The 20,275-nt window shown below is 38.1% G+C and overlaps 2 protein-coding genes across 3 annotated transcripts in view; one reads left to right on the forward strand and one right to left on the reverse strand.

Moving 5' to 3' along the window:
- The window catches only part of LOC118822311 (interleukin-21 receptor), a 29,360-nt gene extending 21,698 nt beyond the window's left edge, over positions 1 to 7,662 (forward strand). For both annotated transcript variants that reach the window (XM_036591281.1, XM_036591290.1), the window contains exons 5-9: positions 3,600 to 3,739; positions 4,631 to 4,799; positions 5,064 to 5,163; positions 5,280 to 5,334; positions 7,050 to 7,662. In XM_036591281.1, the coding sequence (XP_036447174.1) occupies positions 3,600 to 3,739; positions 4,631 to 4,799; positions 5,064 to 5,163; positions 5,280 to 5,334; positions 7,050 to 7,382 (797 nt within the window). In that variant the 3' untranslated portion in view covers positions 7,383 to 7,662. The remainder of the gene's footprint in view (positions 1 to 3,599; positions 3,740 to 4,630; positions 4,800 to 5,063; positions 5,164 to 5,279; positions 5,335 to 7,049) is intronic.
- A 6,553-nt stretch (positions 7,663 to 14,215) lies between these two features.
- Positions 14,216 to 20,230, reverse strand: ube2ib (ubiquitin-conjugating enzyme E2Ib). The gene is made up of 7 exons (XM_036591303.1): positions 19,961 to 20,230; positions 17,836 to 17,912; positions 16,856 to 16,939; positions 16,677 to 16,749; positions 16,313 to 16,422; positions 14,910 to 14,989; positions 14,216 to 14,330 (listed from the first exon to the last, which is right to left on the reverse strand). The coding sequence occupies exons 2-7, from the start codon at positions 17,899 to 17,901 to the stop codon at positions 14,267 to 14,269; spliced, it is 477 nt and encodes a 158-aa protein (XP_036447196.1). The 5' UTR covers positions 17,902 to 17,912; positions 19,961 to 20,230; the 3' UTR covers positions 14,216 to 14,266.
- Between the last annotated feature and the right edge of the window lie 45 nt (positions 20,231 to 20,275).

Consider the following 20,275-nt stretch of genomic DNA (forward strand, 5'->3'; position numbering starts at 1 on the left):
CATGATGGGTCTGGTGCATTGAGTCTGGGGGATGCATAGTGTCTAAAAGTTGAGTGGAGCTGAACATTATTAAAATGAATCTGGCCAACGCAATGCATCTACCCAACAAGGAGGCAGCTGGCATTTGTGTGATTCATGTCTGCAGCTCAAGGTATGAAACATTGGTTCCACTTTTCAAACATTCCCACACAACAAGGAATACTAGCGGGGAAAAGCTAATATATTTTAACACAACTGTTTACCTCCAAAATTTAAATTCCGAGCAGGAAAAGGATTTGTTTGATGATAATAAACCAAAATGACTGATGTTGACCCCAAGTGGTAATCAACAACCTAAACTGTCATCATTCCAATTCAACCTTATTAACATTTTTGAAATTATTAGCTTAATGATACATACTTTCTGCTTATTCAAAAAAATCTAAGCATTATTAAATAAATATCAGTTTAGCAGGACTACATTTCAAATGGATTTCGCAAAGAACTCATTTGTAACATCCACATGGTACAACAAGAGGAAGGATGTGTAGCGATTAACTGCTGCTTAATTCACCTGTTTCCCACTTATACCGTAAACATAACTTACTTTTAGCCAGTGATCGATTAATCGGATTGTGATACACATTCCTCACACAACCAAACAAGTGATAACTTAAATAAAGGGTCATTTATTAATAACCAGGTAAATAAGCTCTAAATGATAGATTAATAGGTTTGCAAAGAGAAACTAGAGACATGAGATTCGCTGGATGAAAATACTGTAGTTAGCTGAAACTCAGAAATAGCTATTTTATGGGGCTCGAGCAGTATACAGAATGGACTATAAATGGTAGTGTAGTAACTGATCTAGGTTTAAAGTAAGGGGAGAGGGGGCAGAGTAACACAGCATTGAGACTGAGTCATATAGCTACAGAAGTGAGAGTGCCTTAGAGCCTTAAAGCTTGGGGAGGAAAGTCACAGGTCTGTGTGCTGGTTAGAAGAGGGTCTTTGGGTCACATAGTCCATAGGGGCGTTACCCCAGACACCACAAAAACTGGCCAGGACAAATGAGCGTGGTGAATGTCAGCTGGCTTGTGTCGATGTCTTGTGAAGATGGCAGACTTTTCCAGTTCTTCAGCAGTGGCTGGAAAAGTCAGGCCGCAGTTTCACACCAGGCCGCTGTAGCAAACTTCTGTGCCAGGGTTTTGCGTTCAATTTCCAAATGAATATGCAATCTTTTTGTCTGAGTAATTGCTCAAATTCACCATAAAATAATTTCACATACATAGATTTCTGAGCATGGTTGCATAGCATTAAGTTAAGGAACATTATAAGCATGTCATTTCATATATATTTATGACTGTTTCAAAGGTAAATATAACCAGAAACTAATGAACATACAACCTAATATATTTGAAGTGCTCTAATTTCACACAATGGTTGCATAAAGCTACTTGAAACAAGCCTGCTTCCAAAAGAAACATGATTACTAAGGAAAGAAAATGAGAATTCTGAAAAAAACAAAAAAGTGGAATGCAAATATGAGGTTAGAACATGATTCACATGAATGAAGTGAATGAAATTGGGTTACAGTTTAAGAAACATAAAATACCTATTAAAATTCCCTACAGGTTTAACAGATATTATCAATTAGGAAAGGGGATACATTCGATTTAGTATTCGATTAAAGTTGGCATGTCATTTAGTTTGCAAGAGAGCAGGAGAGCAAGCTGGGCTTTTAAGATTCAGTTTGTGAAAGGACCTGAAGGAATTTATAACCAATGCAATGCACTCATGTGCAGAGGGTAGTGGGGGAGAGATGAAAGAGAGAGGTGTAGGGAGCAATAGAGTCTGGCTGCAGACATGCACTCTCAGCCAGATGCACCCTCAGACCCAGTGACGTCACGTGCACATGCACCCTCTGCCACAATGGCAGACGCAGCCCAACAACACGTTAACGTTTGGCTACTTCTGCTCAGCTATATCGTCACTTAATCCATTTTCCGTCCATAACACGGCTAGATGATTACATTTAATGTACCTCCCTGTTCAAAAAAGTCATAAAACCTATTAAAAGTGTCTGTTGGTTCCTGGTGGTTTTCAGTAGTCACTAATGCTATTCTGTGTTTCCCTGAGGGCTGATATCACAGTAAAAAGGATTCAAATCCTTTAATCGGGTGTTTTGGGACTGATTCCAGACATTTGTTTGTTTTTTTTTAATGGTCTCTAATGGCAACCATCAAGCCAACACCCATTAGGAATCAATATCATCAGGTTTTATTCCTAACGGTTCTAATCGTCTTCAGCATGGCTTTCATGAGTTTCGGAGTTTAGCTTGTTTGTTTTTTCTGCTAATAAACCCGACACTCATGTCTTATCATCATAGTTTTATTTTGAAAGTTTCCATACTTAATTACCTTATTTTCAGCATGGCCACATTAATATATGTTCAGTGTAACTCTTGTTGCCCAACAGTACGTGGTTCGCTGTTTTTCCTCATAAACCCAACAAAAACACTAGCGTGGCAGAGCGTGCACTGACATCATCAATAGGCTGGCGGTACACGTCAGGCTGAGAGTGTATGTCTGCAGCCAGACCCTTCTTGTAGGGGTGGATTCTTTCCCAAATTGTTTGCAAAAGTGATTTTGTGAGGTGGTCCATTAGTGTTGCAGACTCAGGGTTATCTGGTCATTGTGTATTTTATATTGGCCAGGTCCTCCTCCCGCTACGCACTTGAAGCAGGAGACCACACAAACTCCAAATTCTGGAAGCAACCTCAGCACAAGAACTGTGCATCAGGAGCTTCATGAAATGGGTTTCCATGACTAAGCAGCTGCACCTAAGCCTCCAAGCGTCACCTGGAGTGGTTTAAACATGCTGCCACTGGGCTCTGGAGCAGTGGAAACGTGCTATGGAGCGATGAAACATGCTGGCAGTCTGAGGAAGGAATCTGGGTTAAGTGGATGCTCAGAGAATGCTACCTACTGGGATGCATAGTGCTAACAATAAATTTGGTGGAGGAGGGATAATAGGCTGTTTTTCAGGGTTTAGGCTCAGGCTGTTAGTTCCAGTGAAGGGTAATGTTAATGCTACAGCATACAAAGACATTTTAGACAGTTGCTTCCAACTTTGTGGCAGCAGTTTAGCGAAGATCCTTTCCTGTTCCAGCATGACTGTGCCTCTGTGCACAGGTCCATAAAGACATGGTTTGACGCGTTTGGTGTGGACGAATTACAGTGGTCTGCATGGAGCCTGACCTCAACGCCACTTAACACCTTTGGGATGTGCTTGAATGTTGATTGTGAAGCGGAACATCGATTCTTGTACAAGTGGTACAAGTGGACTCTTTTGACTTTTTTTGATCTTGTGGAGACTCTTTCGAGAAAAGTGGGGCAACTACGTATTAATGCCCATGGTTTTGGAATAGGATGTTCAGCAAACTCACACATGTTGGTCAGGTGTCCATATACTTTCGCCTATATAGTGGTAGTGTTTTTAGCTGCCTTGGGGAAAAAGCTCTTAACACTACTGTCTCTTTTGGTAAGAGTGATTGCAGTATACTGTAATAAACTCCAATATGTGTGTTTGTGTGTGTGTGTATGTGTGTGTGTGTGTTGCAGTTCGTCCCGTTCCTCCCTCGAATCTGTCCTTGCTATGGAAGACTGATCGCGTTGTTTTTCATTGGCTGAGTGGATACCAGGAAAACGCATCGCTCATACAAAACCTCCAGTACGAACTCAGCATACACGCTAATGGCCAGGTGGGCCTACATGCATTTTTTCTAAATGCACATTCACTCACCAGTCACTTTATCAGAAATCCCTGCCTTGTTGCTCCATTGCTGGTGTTCAGTTTGAAACTATAGCTTATCTGTTGAAACATAGTTTGTGTTTGTCTGTGATTGGTTGTTTTGTAGGTCGTGGCCCTTACCTCTCAAAGTAGACAGTTCTTGGCCATGGTATATCAAAATACACCATACTCTCTGAAGATAGGCAGAAGGCTGACCTGCAAGACTAGCCTTTGAGCCGTTCTTGGCTGGATATTGTTTTTGGGTGGTGGGCCAATCTCAACCTAGCAAACGAGCCTAGCATGTAAAACTCTCCGCTGTGTCTGACACTCATACGAGGACCACACACACACTACTGTACCACAAATATGTTTCAAGTCAGCTGACACCTTATATCTGTTTGCCGACTAAAATAACTGATACGTTTTCTGCTTTAATAAGGCACGTGTTCATTTCTTCATTAGTCCACTGGTACCTGCTGCCTTCTGCCATGTTTCCTAGCATTGGCCAGGGATAACAGATTCACCTGCTTAGTCATCTTTTATATATTTTTATTCAATATTTGCTGTTTCCATCAAGTCATTTTTATTCTATATGTCATAATAAGCACAAAAATATGTGGATAGAAACCCAGCTAGTGTCACTGCTGTGCTGAGAATGATCCACCACCCAAATAATACCTGGTCAACAGCTGTCCTGTAGCCAGAAACTGAACAAAAATGAATAGAGTAGAGAATGACTGATAAATTGTACAGTCTGTAATTGTGTACTTACTCAGTGGACCTATAAGATAGGCAGAGCTCATAAAGTGACAGGTAAGTGGAAGGTAAGCTGTTTCTAATAAAGTGTATGTATGCTTTTCAGGTCGTTCATGTCCATCCAGTGGATACACATGTGGTTGTGGAAATGTCTAGTTTTCTGTCTCACACAAGCTATATGGCCTGTGTGCGCTCAGCGCCCAACCAGATGCATTACAGAGGAGTTTGGAGTCATTGGGGGCCTGCTGTACACTGGACAACTAGGGCCGTCTCCAGTAAGAGAAAAGAGAATTTGCATACTATAAACACTTGGTAAAGTGGAAAAAACATATATGGACCATTCTACTGAATTTAGATATGCACAACCAGTGGAGCTCTCTTACGAAGAAATGTTCCAAATTACATACTCATCAATGCACACCTGCAAAACGGAAATCATGTACTGTTTTGCTCAATTCAAAGATGTAATGTTACATAGACCCTGTGAGTAAATTAGCCTGGACATAAAGTGTTTTAAGCATGTATTTGTTTGTATGTAGAAGGAGAAACTCTGGACTCGTCTTTCTCCCGCATTTGGTTCGCTGTGTTCTGTCTACTGCCAGTATTATTCCTACTGCTGTCCTACATCCCATACTACAGGTGAGTCTCTCTCTCTCTGACACACACACACACACAAACAGAGGTAAGTGTTCCTCATGGCAATGTAGAAATGTAGTAATGTATTCATGTACTTTTTTTCTGTTTCTTTTATCCAGGTGGAAGAAGCATGTATTGATCCCAAGTCCCACTCCATACATCAGAGATTTCAAAGTGAGTCTGATTTATACTCTGATTGAGTGTCTGTAGCCCTAGTCTCAGCCTCAGATGCTACAGTAGACCTGGATGATTTAAAAATAATTAGCACAATGTTTTCTTGTTAAAAAAAATATGAATTATACTGACAACCTATTTTTATCCTATACATTTGAATGCAAAGGTTTGAACAACACCAGTCAAATGACATTTTCTTGAATTTCTAAGTGAAAATAAGCCAACTTATCCTTACAGATAACACACTTGAATATGGCATTTTCCAGCAAATTTTAGTGCACACTTTCTATTTATTTGCTGAGTTTACCATATTGAGGAAAAAAAAAAGTAAATTATAGAATGGGCCTTAACTTTAGCTCAATGTGTTAAATTCAGCAAATAAACAGTAATTGTAATTGTGAAAATGTTGTGGAAAAATGGAAATGTGTTCTCTGTAAAGGATATGTAACTTACTGTAACTTCTTTTTTTTGTTGTTTACATTCATTGTTTTAAAAACACTTACTGAAGAATACTGAGTATTCTTCAATAAGTGTTTCCCAGAGTGCCAGTAAAACCTCACGTGTTTAATGACAGTGCCTGTTAAATTACTGTTTAGCCTCAAGAACAACCACCATTAAATCACAGAGAAATAAAATGCAGAAAATCAGTTAATGTAGTTATATAAGAAAGCAACCAAAATTAATTTTAAATTCCACTTTAACAACTTTATTCATCAAGCAGTGCCTTCTAATGATGACCCAAATATTTTTAGCCTGAATAAATTTTACATTACATCTCCCGAGATTGTAATGTTCCTGTGTCCACTTTATGCATCATCAAGAAGTTTGCAGCCCATTGCACTGTACCAGGAGGACCCCACTGCTGATGCAGAGACATAAAAAAGCCAGACTGGAATTTGCAAAAACTTACCTTAAGAAGCCAAAATCCTTCTGCCAGAATGTCCTGTGGACAGATTAGACCATAATAGATCTTTTTGATAAAGCACATTATTGTTTTGTTTACAGAAAATTAAAATGAGGCCTTTAAAGAAAAGAACACAGTTCCTATAGTCAAACATGGAGGAGGTTCACAGATGTTTTGGCTTTGCTTTGCTGCTTCTGGCAGTGGGGGCCTTAAATGTGTGCATGGCATCAGGAAATCCAGACATTACCAAAGACTCTTGGAGCACAATGTAGGGCCCAGAGATCTCAAAGCAGCAGCTGGGAGAAGGCACCCTTCAAATCTGGGTAACCTGAAGCAGACTGCAGAAGAAGAGTAGCCAAAAATTTCTACAGAGAGGTACTAGAAAAGTAGTCATGGCTGTAAGAAGGGCTTGATTTCAGTTATTCTTTCCAAAGTGTGCACTACAAAATTAAGTTTTGGGTACCAATAAATTTGTTCATACCACAGATACACTAAGTTCTGAGTGTACAAAGAAAGTACTGTATTATTATTAGTGAAATAAGGAACAATGGAAAGTGTTTTTTGTCAATTTCAGCTTTTTTTGGAGTAAATCTAATTATTTTGTAGCAATTTGTGGGGACACTTTATTTTGAGTGAAACAAACACTCAACAGACTCTCAGTAACATGTCAAAAACATATGAGGATTAGGATTAGGTTTTGGGTTGAGGTTAAGGTTAAGGTTAGGATTAGGATTAGGGCTAGGGTTAGGGTTAGGTTTTAAGCTCTAGCTGTGATGCATTTCAGTCACAGCCCGTGTCTGCATGTTTTCAGAGATGTGCGATGCTGCCGGGGATCGCGAATGAGCTGCTGCAGGAGGAGGAGTCTCTAAAGATTGACAGCATGATTGAAGATTCAGACTCCACCCCTTCACCTAGCCCTGTCCACTATGAGAAGATGAGAAGTGTGCATGATCAATCTGAGCACCCCTTCATTACATCTGCAGCCCCATTTGTGTCTCCCAGCATGCTCCTTTCACCTGCAGGGACGGAGATCAGCTTCAGCAGCTGGCTGGAGGACTTCGCAGCAGCAGAGACGGGCAGTGTGACATGCAGCGAGGATTACTGCACACTCTCTCACACTCACACTGAACAGGCGACCAACTAGCGGTACAGCATATGAATTCTACACTCTCTGCTCCTTTTTTGACCTCCTCACTTATACTCAATTCTATTTTGCACTTCATTGCTATTAAAAAACAAACAAAAAAAAAAACCAAACATCTCCAAAATGTTAACAGGAGAGGTCAAAAACTTTCTTAAATTTGAATGTAAGTTAATGTAAAGAGATTTTATTCCAAGCAAGTTTGGAGCATTTCTATTGGTCCATTAATTGTGAAATTCTCATGCAATTTAAAGGGCAGCTGCTGTGCCCAAATAATACAGGATATATATATATATATACATATATATACATATATATATATATACATATATATATATATATATATATATATATATATATATATATATATATATATATATATATATGTATATAGGACAGGACAGCGGTGACTTTATAGCTGGTCTTTAAATAATATTTTCAGTTTGCTGCAGCTAACAAAAGCAGCTTGTTGTTTCATGTTTGCTGTATTGAGGGCTCAGGAACGAAACTGCAAAATTCACTATGAGCAGAACCAATATATAAACGTTTCTGCTCTTGCGTTCCAACCCCAATATAGTGTTCCTGAACCCGAAACACCCAACCCCCCACCCACCACAAAAAAACCTGTTTATAAACCTTTAGGTTGCTTCAAAATACAGCTATACAGTTTCAAAGCTGCACTATATTAGTTTTAGGCATTTGGAGACCTCTCTGGTGAAATAACTACCGCAACATACTGTAACGCTAGTTGTACTTCGGAACTCAATGAGCAGATAAATCTGATGTGAGTGCATTGAAAGAGTTTAGAAAGTGAACTTGGTGAAGGACATGTCTTCTGAGGATGTAAGTAAAGGAACTACTATTGTCATCATGACACATACACATTGAGCCAGATGTTAATACATAAATATGTAAGACAGGGTCCAAAAAAACCCACCAAATCTGACCCGACACCTCTGACTTTTACATTACTATGTGGGATTTACACAGTGACTTCGCAGCAGCGAACGCACACCTGACTCAGTAATGCTACTTCTTTCAGTTCTCATTAAAATATTCTACGTAGCACTGCTTTTAGTATCTTATAGAACCAGAATATTAACATATTATAATTTACTAGAGGTTGTTAGTGTAGCATGGCTATTTGTGTAATGTATACTTTTACTTCAATGTAATGAGTACAAGCGCACTTACATTTCACTGTGTAGGCTTGTGATCAATCAGTAGTCAGCATACTGTGACTATGCGCTAGTGTTGAGATCAAGACTACTAGAGGCAAGTCCAAGTACAACTCCAGGCCAAGACCAGATAAAAAAAGTGTGTGAGTATGTATATATATATATATATATATATATATATATATATATATATATATATATATATATATACACAGTTGTGAATTAATTTGCATTATATTATAGATATATATTGTTGCATAATATTACATTACAATATATTTTGTGAAATATAACATTAAATGATATATAGCCTAAAACATTTTAATTAATTTATTTTTATAAATAATTATAAACTTTGCATTGTCCTTCCTTCTCTAAATCTTATTCAGAATAACCACTTAAAGTCAACTGAACACGAACCAAACAACATCCGTTTTTATTATTAAATGAAAACATTAACATTCTGATCTGCTCTCAGGGGATGTTTGAATTTTGAAACTAATGAACATCAACAAAAAAAGTGCTCAGATAAGCCATCATGAAAAGGATCAATTAGATTGTTATTTCTCAACGGGTAGTGTACAACAGTGGTTTTCAACCTGTGGGCTGTGGTGGTGGTACTGCTAGGGGACAGTTTTTACTGAAAAAAATAGCTACAATATAGACATTTAACCAAACATAATTTAAAATACCACACATGTTCATTATATCCACAAAAAAAAAAATTATACAGGGCTCATTAATTGTATCTGTATTAAATGTATTTATATTTTCAGTGCAAGCATAACCAAAAACAAAGGATGTAAAGCAGTGAATGTAAAACTGCTTTTCCAAAAAAATTGGAACACTATGCAAAATGTAAATAAAAACAGCAATGATGTGCAAATGATCAGAAAGCAATGATGTGCAAATCATTTAAACCTTATATTTAATTGAAAACAGTACAATAACAACATATCAAACGTTGAAACTGAGAAATTTTATTGTTTTCTGAAAAAAAAAAATGCGTATTTTGTATGTTGTATTATATTGTTTTTATATCTTTGGGCTTCACATGCATGAGAACTGAAAACGTGTATTTATGTGAGACTAAACAGAGCGAATATGTATCTAAATATGTATTTTCTCTCTACGGCCTAACATTCAGCACTTGGTAGCTGCCAAACAACACCAAGCAGGTGGGCCACAGAAGCTTTTGTGTTTGTATGTGTTTAAAGGTCAATAATAGCCAATAATAATAGGAAAAACTTCAGTGTCCAGTATCCTCTGATGGAGACATCACACTCAGCTGTCCTCAAAAACAGTTTCTGAGTTCACTTCACCCGGAGAGTGAGACAAGACCGAGTTTGAATGATGTCGAAGATGAGTGAGACTGAGACCAAGGCAGCTAGTTTATGGTCTCTAGAGTACTATGGCACTACTACGCAACTCCACGGAACAAAAAATCATGTTATTAAGCATTAGCAGAGATTTCAAATAAACTTTACTGTTACAGAATATTTAAGGATGAATATGTTTTTGGTTTCACTTAACAAAATACCATCAATGTCCTGTTTTTTGTTTTCGTTCCTCTTTGAGCCCTGGCTCTATTGTACAAAGCGCAACATTTCAGAGACACGTTTGTTTTTACACTGGAGTGCAGTGTGTTTTCTTAAAGCAATATGCCATTTAAGGCTGTACATTACAGTGATTTGATTACAGGGAAGTGTGTTATTAGGCACAGTGATACAATGACATACTGTTGTTCAATCTTACTATCAACTTACCATGAATGTAGCAACTATGCAAAAGTTTGGGAACCCTGGTCAAATTACATGTGTTTTTGCTTTTCTAAGTGAAAATAAATGAACACATCTTTTACAGAGAACACATTTTAAAGCACAGTTACTGTTAATTTGGGGATATGATAATCACGTTGTTAACATATTAGAAAATGATTGTGGCACACATTTTGTTTCATTTTTTCCGATATGTTGAACAAATTTTAGTGCACAGAAATTGTACATTTGAGAAAATAGAAACTGTGCAATAAAATACGCAAAAGCCATATATAAATTTGTTCGCTGTAAATGTGTTAACCTATTCTCACTTAAATAGGCACCTTGTATGAATGTATGAACCAAATTGCACTTTTTGCCACTACTATACCACCACTATAGACCCCAAAACTTTATTTTGGTGTATGATAAAAAACCATATTTACCTATGACAGTAGATTAAGTAGATTGCTTATGTTCAGAAAGCACCAATAGGCCCAGTGCTGTAATATTGTTTTGCTGCTCACCCTGCCTGTTTACGATAGGTAATCAATTCATTAGTCGACTGAGGAAAGATAGGCTATTAGATCTACATGCTTTTATGTCTTCTTTCCAGCTGCTCAGTTATAAAAGGCTTGAGGAGTTTTTCTTTTTTTTCTTTTTTCTTTCAATTACACTGAGAACCAGTCACAAAGCAAGATTTAATGCAGAAACATCACACATGGCTTTGTAAAACAGTCTTTGTTTTGTGTATATACATGGATGTATTTCTTCATATTTTATGGATTTAAACTCTAACTTCAACATGGGCATATAAAGCTTGCAACAGGTAACATGTTAGTTAGTTAGTTCACACTCCAGTATTAAGTAACAATTAACAATTGAGTATTAACAATTAAGTATTAAGGTATTTACAAGGATTATGTTATGATCTATTTAAACCAAAGGCATTAACTGAGATAATAATGTGCTTAATTTGTAAAAAATCATCATTTTGTGTCTCAAACCCCTTAATTTCAACTTATGAAAATATTTGTTTTTTTTTGCATTTCTTATTTTTTCTGAAGGATCTTTTCGATTTGAGGTTGAAAGATTTATCATGAGTTTAATTTTTTAATAAAAAAGCTTTATTGAAAACTGCTGTTGCACTTTTTTATGTCACTACCATAATACAAAAAGTTTTAGTTCATGGGCGGACCCTTTTTAGCCACACCCCTGCAGGAAGTGAGACTGCATCCCTGTCCCTCCTGACCGTCATGGAGCAGTTAGATCTCATTGTTTTGAAGTAAATGTGTCCCAAAGTCTGAAAATGTGTGTGTAACATTAAGAAATGTCATTACCAAAACACACATTTTCTGCAGTTAAGTAAACTTTGTGTTTTAATGAAAAAGACTTTATGTGTGAAAAACTGTTCAGAGCTATGTTTGCATTTTTGGGTTCTGCTCAAAATGAACTAACATTGTGACTATTTAAACAGTCAGTACTGAAACATTTGGTAAAGTTTCGGTACTGTTATGATGTGGTAGTGTTACAAAATGGAGTGTTCAGTCATTTGTTTTAAGAAAATATACATTATTAAGGTTTGGAGTCACTCAAAGCAAAATAATTTTAATATAAAGTCCATGTCCAATATATATGCACACCGATCAGGCATAACATTATGACCATCTATTTCTCTGCGTACTTTGTTAGCCCCCTTTTACCCTGTTCTTCAGTGGTCAGGACCCCCATGGACCCTCACAGAGCAGGTACTATTTGGGTGGTGGATCATTCTCAGCACTGCAGTAACACTGCCATGGTGGTGGTGTGTTAGTGTGTGTTGTGCTGGTACGAGTGGATCAGACACAGCAGTGCTGCTGGAGTTCTTAAACTTGGTGTCCACTCACTGTCCACTCTATTAGACACTCCTACCTTGTCAGTCCACCTTGTAGATGCAAAGTCAGAGACGACAGCTCATCTGCTGCACAGTTAGTGTTGGTCATCCTCTAGTCTTTTATCAGTGGTCAGAGTATGCTGCCCACAGGTCACTGTTGGCTGGATATTTTTGGTTGGTGGACTATTCTCAGTCCAGCAGTGACACTGAGGTGTTTAAAAACTCCACTCAGACCAGCGCAACATTTTATGCAAATTTTGATGCTTCTTTGAATCTTATGATTCACAGAAGGCTTCTGTTCACATTTATGACATAGTACGTAACTTACCTTCATTCTAATGTGACCTCAGTAAGGTTATGGCTATGCAGACAGGTGTGTTATTCATTATTCATAAATTACACATATACAAAGAAAAGTATTTTGTTAAATGTTACCAATGGTCATGTATTCTATTCAGGAGAACTGCACTATTAACAATAATGAGATTTACATACTCTACATGGTAGCCATCTCTAAACTAGAGATGTATTAATCAGTGGCCTCATTAAAATTCATACAGCGCTTTGTTCTACTCTGCTCCTTCATCTTTAAAAAGCTTATTCTCTGACCTCACACTCAAAATCACCACACTAACATGAGTGGCACAAAGAACGAAAGGCTTGATACACTAGAGAGCCAAAGATGAAAACACTAGGAATCCAAATACACCCTAAAAAAATGTTAAAACTCATTAGCCGTTAGCTGAGAACAGCAGTCTGTGCAAAAAAAAAAAAAGATCAAACCAAATCAAACAGAAAATACAGTCGCATTACAGTGTCATCATTTAGTTGATAATATTAAAATTGTCCAGCATATATACATACACATATACATACATACATACATATACACATATATGTGTGTATATATATATATATATATATATATATACACACATATATGTGTATATATATATATATATATATATATATATATATATACATATATATATATACATACACATATACACACACACACATATATAAATATACACATATACACACACACACATATACACACACACACACACATACATACATACATACATACATACATACATACATACATACATACATACATACATACATACATACATATATATATATATATATATATATATATATATATATATATATATATATATATTCAAGGATGGTAAGCTTGTGTTCCACTCTTTGACAAAACAGTCAACCTCTGTGATTGAGGCAGGTTGTTTTTATAGAAAGTGTTTTATTAAACCAACAAAGAGCGCAGGACATATGTTCCCATCATTAACAAACAAAACAAACAAAAGCTATCTGGGTGAATCAGAGTAGTCTGACCCTACGATGATCCAAACTTCGCAATTAGTCATTACTTTTACCAGCATTAGCATGCTTCAAAGTGCCAGCCACTTGGTACTTCCTGACACAGCCAAATTTCTGGGTGCCTAATTAACTCCAGAGCTAATTCTATGGTGAATGAACAGCTTTAACAACCAAGGTCAAGTAAGCTAGGCATGAGCAAAACTGGTCTCAGCAGTTGCACATCACGAGGCACTGTTGCACTCATTCACACAGTTTTACATGGTAGAGATCAACCAATCTGACCAGAGCTACTGAACATAAACATACACTCGCTCGCTCACTCGCGTGCACACACAGAGTCATGAAGAAAAATGACCAAGGGAAATTCAACATTAAAATAAGATCAAACATACACACTCACATTCTCATTCACACCACCTGCACAGAAAGTTAAGAATTTCAATCCAAAGAGAGTCACTCCATATTTGCTTCAACTGAAAAAATAAAGCCCGTTTTTGATTTGTGGGTTTTGGCCAGTAAGAAAGCGGAAGGCGGGGACTGTTCTGCTGAGGCTTTTCAGAGTTGGGGCTGTGTTTGTGACATCACTATCGGGGGTGGAGCCTGAGGAGGTCAGGACAGATGGCACAGACATCGTGTTGAGTCGTTTCAGTCCCAGCCAAAAAGGAGAGAGAGAGGGAAGGAGAAAAGAACGTGTTGACACACTCCCTCCATTTATCCATCCGTCCACCACATCTACGAGGGCGAGAATTTTTTGGCTTGTGCTCGGACTCTCTTCTCGTACTCCACTCTGTTCTGACTGAAAACACAAAGTCACACAGTGAAAAACACATCATTACACTCACCTAGATCAGAGCTACTACTGTCAGAAGTTGAGGCTGTGTCTAAATTCGCTCACCAGACCTGTATGTAGCGAATACAACTTTGGATGCTGGCTAGGTCCCTGATAGCAGAAACACTTGGACACTGACAATTACGTGTGACACAAATATGGAGACAGCAGGAGACAGTACACAGTGATGTAGTACCAGCAACACTGACCGGTAAGCTCACTTACCGTGTTGCAAAAATTCTGAATTAAAATTTTAGCTACTAAAAAACTGATAATGACAAAGTGTGAAAGTTTTTCAAGGCCGAGAGACAAGCGAGAAACCACATGGTGCATTATGGGAACTTTGAGGGAACGAAAGTTCCACTGCACTTCAACGATTTTGACAATGGGATAACCTAGAAAATGTCCAATTCATTGGGCAGTCCCCTAACTACTTTGACTTCACTTGAAGCCAGGTGTATATATATAAAAATGGAATCTAGCGAAAGTATCTAGTGAAACATACCAATGCAAGGTGGGAACAAGCAATATGTATGTGTGTCTCACCAGTATATGGTATAGGCCTCAGCCTGGGCTGGATCCTGAATGTTAGGCTCATTTAAAAGCTCCTGGATGCCCAACAAAATCTATAAAAAGGAGAAACACACTTGAAATAATTCAACAAGACTCGATTGGAAGTCATACATGAGTTCAGTGCTCATATTCACATGCCATATACATTTGCCAGTTTATCACCTACACCTATCCTATGTCCTGTCCTCCTTGTTTGGCCTTTAGAACAGCACTGAATTGCCTGGGCATGAATTCTACAATTATGTAGAATAATTATGAAGTGCATTATGAAGTGTCCATCCCTCTGTGGATAATTTATAGCCATGAGGGGACAAACTTCGTCAGTAATGATGTTGAGATACACTAGAGCAATCAGACACACCCACACCTCAAAAGTACAGTTTTGATGTTCAGAGCGGCACTTCCTCCTTCTTCACTGACAACACTGCCACATGTCACAGTCTTTGACTGTTGTAGCCCATTCGAGACAGTCTGATAAGTGGTACTTAAAGGAAATTCTGAATATCACTGTTGCACTGTGTGATTAGCCTGGTTGTGCCTTGTCGCATGAGTCTAAACATTCTTCTTTAACTACTCTGATCCACAAGCTGATTTTGTCCACAGGACGGCCAGCCCGCACCATTCTCAGTGCAAATTATCATGCTATGTTCAAACTGACAAATGCCACTTGTCTTACAGATTTTAACACTCACCCAAAGTTTTCAAAGTTTCAAAGTTTTCAGTCATTCAAGTCATTAAACTATCAAGTAGTAGGGATTCAAAAAGACTGGAACTGGAAGATGCTTTACCACATTCCTCACCTTTTAAACCTCAGTGGCTGACTCACATCTGCAATATCATGAAACTTACTGTTGCCAATATAACCCCACCAAATTTGTCTGCTTAGATAGACTGCTGCATCCTGACTTGAGGAGAGAGGCCTCGAATTTGGGCCATGCAATTGTTTTTGTGTCCCTTACGAATAAATAAAGTTCCTTCAGAATATACTAGTTGGTATAAGCGGGTTCCCAAGCTTCTGTCTTCTTTTATTACTATGGCAGTCTTAAAAGGCCAGCTTGCTATCTTGTATGTTCTCCCATGTGAATGTGATGTAGCTGCCCGTTTGGTGTGCTCAGTGAAAGCTTGCACCTCCAGGACTCCTGGATCTTGAGTGCATAATGTTCATCACTACAGAAAATACCTTAGTTCTACACAACATATTTGGGAGACAATACTGCAATAACAGTGCAGAAATAGAGAGGACAGCGAGAAAACTAGCTGACTACAACATCTGCCTATGATTCAACCTTACATACACACATCACAGGCTCACTCTTAACGGTCTATGCATGGTTTCCACTGTACAAAGGTCTATGTTGCAGAAATGTGCATGTTACCTGTTTGATTGTGATAGCAGGTCTCCAGTCTTTGTCCTCCTCTAGAATGGAGAGACAGACGGTTCCTGATGGGTACACATTAGGATGAAACAGAGGAGGCTCGAATTTACCTGAGAACAGATAAAAGAGCAGAGATGTTACCAGCCACTACTTATTTGCACTGTTCTAGAAGTGGACGAAAATTATAACGGTGTGTAATTTTGAAACACCCACAAAAACCACAATCTTTCTTTAAAATTTTTTATATCTGTTATTTCTAGAGGGACCCAACGCTACAAGCAAGTATGTTCATATTTTCAGCTGTGAAGAGCATACCATGAATACTGTGGGAAGCAAAAATTTTGTGGACATTTGTTAAACATACATTTCGGTGGTGATGAAGGGTAGTCATCTTTGAAGAGCATCCTTAACTTAAACAGACCTCCCTCCCAAGGAGTCTACAAGTGAAACAAATAAAAACATGGTGGAGACAGAGAGAAACATTTTATACAGTGTACAGGGTTTTAGTACTTGTAAAATACCTAGTAAACAAGTGAGCCTTACCCCCTTTTTCCCTGGAATGGCACATTCCCAGTTCATCAGATTCATCGTACCATCAGGATTCTTGGTTGGCACAGCAACAAAGCCCTAGAACAGACCATTAAAATAAGGCTCATTTCTGAATAATGAATGCATGAGTTTACTGTTTTCACAGCAAATACGTAAGTGTCCTGTAAGGATGACTACCAAGCCAAATTAGAATTCAATTACACTGATACTCTGACAGTATCACTTCCACAAACAAGTAAATTGGCTATGCTATCATGCTATAAACTGTCTTCACTAGTTCTATTTTTCCATTGCAAAAGGCCAAGACAAATCTATAGTCAGCAACAATAACACCTTTGTGCTTTTTCCTCATTGCTTCTTTATGAAACTGCCTCTTTCCTAACTCTGTGCTTTCCAGTAAAGCTGGTGCCTAGCTGTTACGTACTGTGGATGTTTTGATATAATTGTTTCTTAATGCTGATGCAAAGCATTAATGCTGTAAGTGATTACCTACACTGATATAACAAATGTGAGGGTAAAGTTTGTGCACTTATATACACAAGGCATTGCTTACCTTTCCCAAACTACACTTTTACATACTTTTAGTAATGTATGCCTTATAGGCATATAATTTAGCAGGCTAGAGGCAAAGCTTTGCAGCTATGCACCAGCAAAAAGTCACTGAGGTAGTGAGAGAGCAAGGGATTTAAACTGTTTGATATTAGTGCATTATATGTACACTTTCATGCACTACCAGTGAGAACAATTCAATTTCTATTCTCAATAAGCAATGCTTTGCTCTTGCATTAGCACTATATATGAATATGAAACTCGATGTTATCACCTCAATATGACTTATAAATATAATCTATCCAAACTTATTCCTTTAATTTGTTCATGAGTACCCCAAGATTTGAGTTTTTTAATAGTCATTTTAACAGATAATAGATTTTGAGTTGTTCAACAGTCACATACATACATAGATAGACACTCACAAAAGGGTGGTCTTTCCTCCATGCTTTACGCTCTTGTGCCAGTCGACTGAGAGCAATGCCAGACATGACTACTGATTCTATGGGGAAGAGAGGAAGTCAGACACATTTTACGTTACAATATACTATACTCAATTTTATTAGTAATAATAATAATAATAATAATAATAATAATAATAATGATAATGATGTTTTTTATGTAATGAATAAAATCAAAACTCTAATTGAGCAATTTTCAAGAAACCATCAACAGCAGAAAATGTGACAAACCACAAACTGCCAAACAGACTCATAAGATTTCACCAACAACATACAGAAATTGAGCGAGGTTTCTACGTCCACCCCAACCTACAAGGGTGTAATTCTTTTGGTTGTGATACTAATTACAGTTTTAGTTACGTAATATGTAACAATGTCCTTATAATCGTTCTCAACACGAGCACTGCTTATATTGCAATGATGTTTAACAAGATATATCGAGAGACGCCCTCCAACTATATACAGCTATATTTAAAGTAGAAACCTACCATGAGTAAAACATGTTAAAATGGATCAACCAGTGTAAAATTTACTGGCCAATCAGCATCAACTGATTAAAATATAGGAACAGCACCTGCAGTAGAGTACCGAGACCGAAAACGTTTTCGAACACAGGACTTGAAGGCCTTGCTACGTTACCTGGCGACTTATAACTAATGGAATGGCACCCATATAGACACTTATTTAAAAATATTCAGTCACGCTAAATTGTGATATTTAGTCACCCAAAAGTTCCACATAATTAAATGGTTAAGATGTAAAGTTGACTCAGAGTGGGTTAATGTGAAGTGCTCCGTTTAAGAGAAACTTAGAACCAAAATTATAAACGCAGGCGACACGTGTAGGTTCACTGGTCGTTTCGGACATTAAATAAAATGTCTGTTTTTGCGTTGTAGACATGGTGACCCCTGGTCTCCATCACCACCACCATAAAGAAATCTGAGTCTGTAAGTTTCTCTAGAGCGGACCACTTCATATCAAAACACTCTGAATGACTGTTTACATCGCAACGACGGAATTATGCAAAACTGTGGAAAAATCGGTGGAGTTACCCTTTTAACGTGAGGAATACGTTTGCACTACTACTACTAGTGGATAACAGACCCGACTCAAAGTTTTAGTTTATGCGCGTTCTCTCTAAAACGTATCTAACTACAATTCAATCAGCCATCGTCCCGTCAGAGAGCTGACACCAAAACAGCCCTCTCATCCAGAGACACTGGACACAGCAGTCTACACGCCTGTATACCGGCGTAGATGGATGATTTCACTCCCCTACTAAATATCCCATAATAATAATAATAATATAATAATAATAATAATAATAAGAAGAAGAAGAAGAAGAAGAAATACTGTTATTAGAAATAGTAGTAGGATTAGTATCATAATTAGCTACAATAATAAAATGACGTTGCACGGTGTCGCCGGTTGTCCAAAACTTGTGAATTTGAGATGCGTTAACTGTAACGTTACTTATGGATCTAAACTCCCGAGCGGCGGCGTTTAGGCATAAAAACTGAAATAACGGTAGTTCAGCACTCCTGAAGAACAGCCACGCTCGTGGAAATGCCATAAGAGGGTTTTCTACACAGCCGCGACCTGACTGTGAAGCTTATAGCGACCAAACCTCTCAGAAAACCAAAGCGGAGAAGTTAGCTTAGATGTCGGTAACGCTGGGGCCGTTACGCCGAACGTTACATTCAAACGAGGCTGGAACGCCACTCGCGACCGCGCGGGACAAAGAAACGAGTTCTGACGCTCACGCGCGCTCACGCGGCCGAAGCACGAAACGTTAAAAAGAAACAAAAACCAACAAATAAAAAAACAAAAAATACGAAACAAGCGCACGCGACGGACGAAGCTAAAGTCAGCTTCTTGTTCGAATTTTCCCGGTCCACCTTAAATGGTGCAGCAGTTACATTCTGGCGCCTCAGGCCTCAGTCGCCAGAACGTAGCTGCTGCACCATTTAAGGTGGAACGGGAAAAATCGGAACACTTAGCTGGCGCATAAGAAGCCGACTTCAGCTTCGTTCGCGACCGTTTCTTAAAGAAAAGAAAACAAAATTGGATCGGTTGTGAACCATCTTACCGTTGCGTGTCTTTCCAGATTCTTCGACTAGAACCGTGCCAGACTCGGGACAAAATTTATAAAAAATAAAAAATAAACCCGGTCAGTTTTTTTTTTCCTCCCGAAAGGCATCCGTTCCTAACCGGACTAAATTAGGACCACTGGTCACACACTTCTGTCGCCTGAGACTAACACTAACATACTTTTTCTGACGCGTTATTCGTTATTTGTACCCTTAGCCAAGTAGACCACCTAAATATATTTAAAATATGATGAAGCGTAGCGTATTCATGTGTAATTCGTTGCTTTTCCGTTTGCTACAGACATTTTGTACAG

Source organism: Colossoma macropomum, unplaced genomic scaffold (assembly GCF_904425465.1).
Source record: "Colossoma macropomum unplaced genomic scaffold, Colossoma_macropomum, whole genome shotgun sequence".
Taxonomy (NCBI): Eukaryota; Metazoa; Chordata; class Actinopteri; order Characiformes; family Serrasalmidae; genus Colossoma; species Colossoma macropomum.

Bases quoted from the DNA above. Each gene is read 5' to 3' on its own strand.
- ube2ib (XM_036591303.1), bottom strand. From the start codon at position 17,901: ATGTCTGGCATTGCTCTCAGTCGACTGGCACAAGAGCGTAAAGCATGG. The intron at 16,750-16,855 runs GTAAGGCTCACT...TTTCACTTGTAG, and splicing joins CCATTCCAGGGAAAAAGGGG to ACTCCTTGGGAGGGAGGTCT. The intron at 14,331-14,909 runs GTGAGACACACA...TTGTGTTTTCAG, and splicing joins GAGGCCTATACCATATACTG to TCAGAACAGAGTGGAGTACG.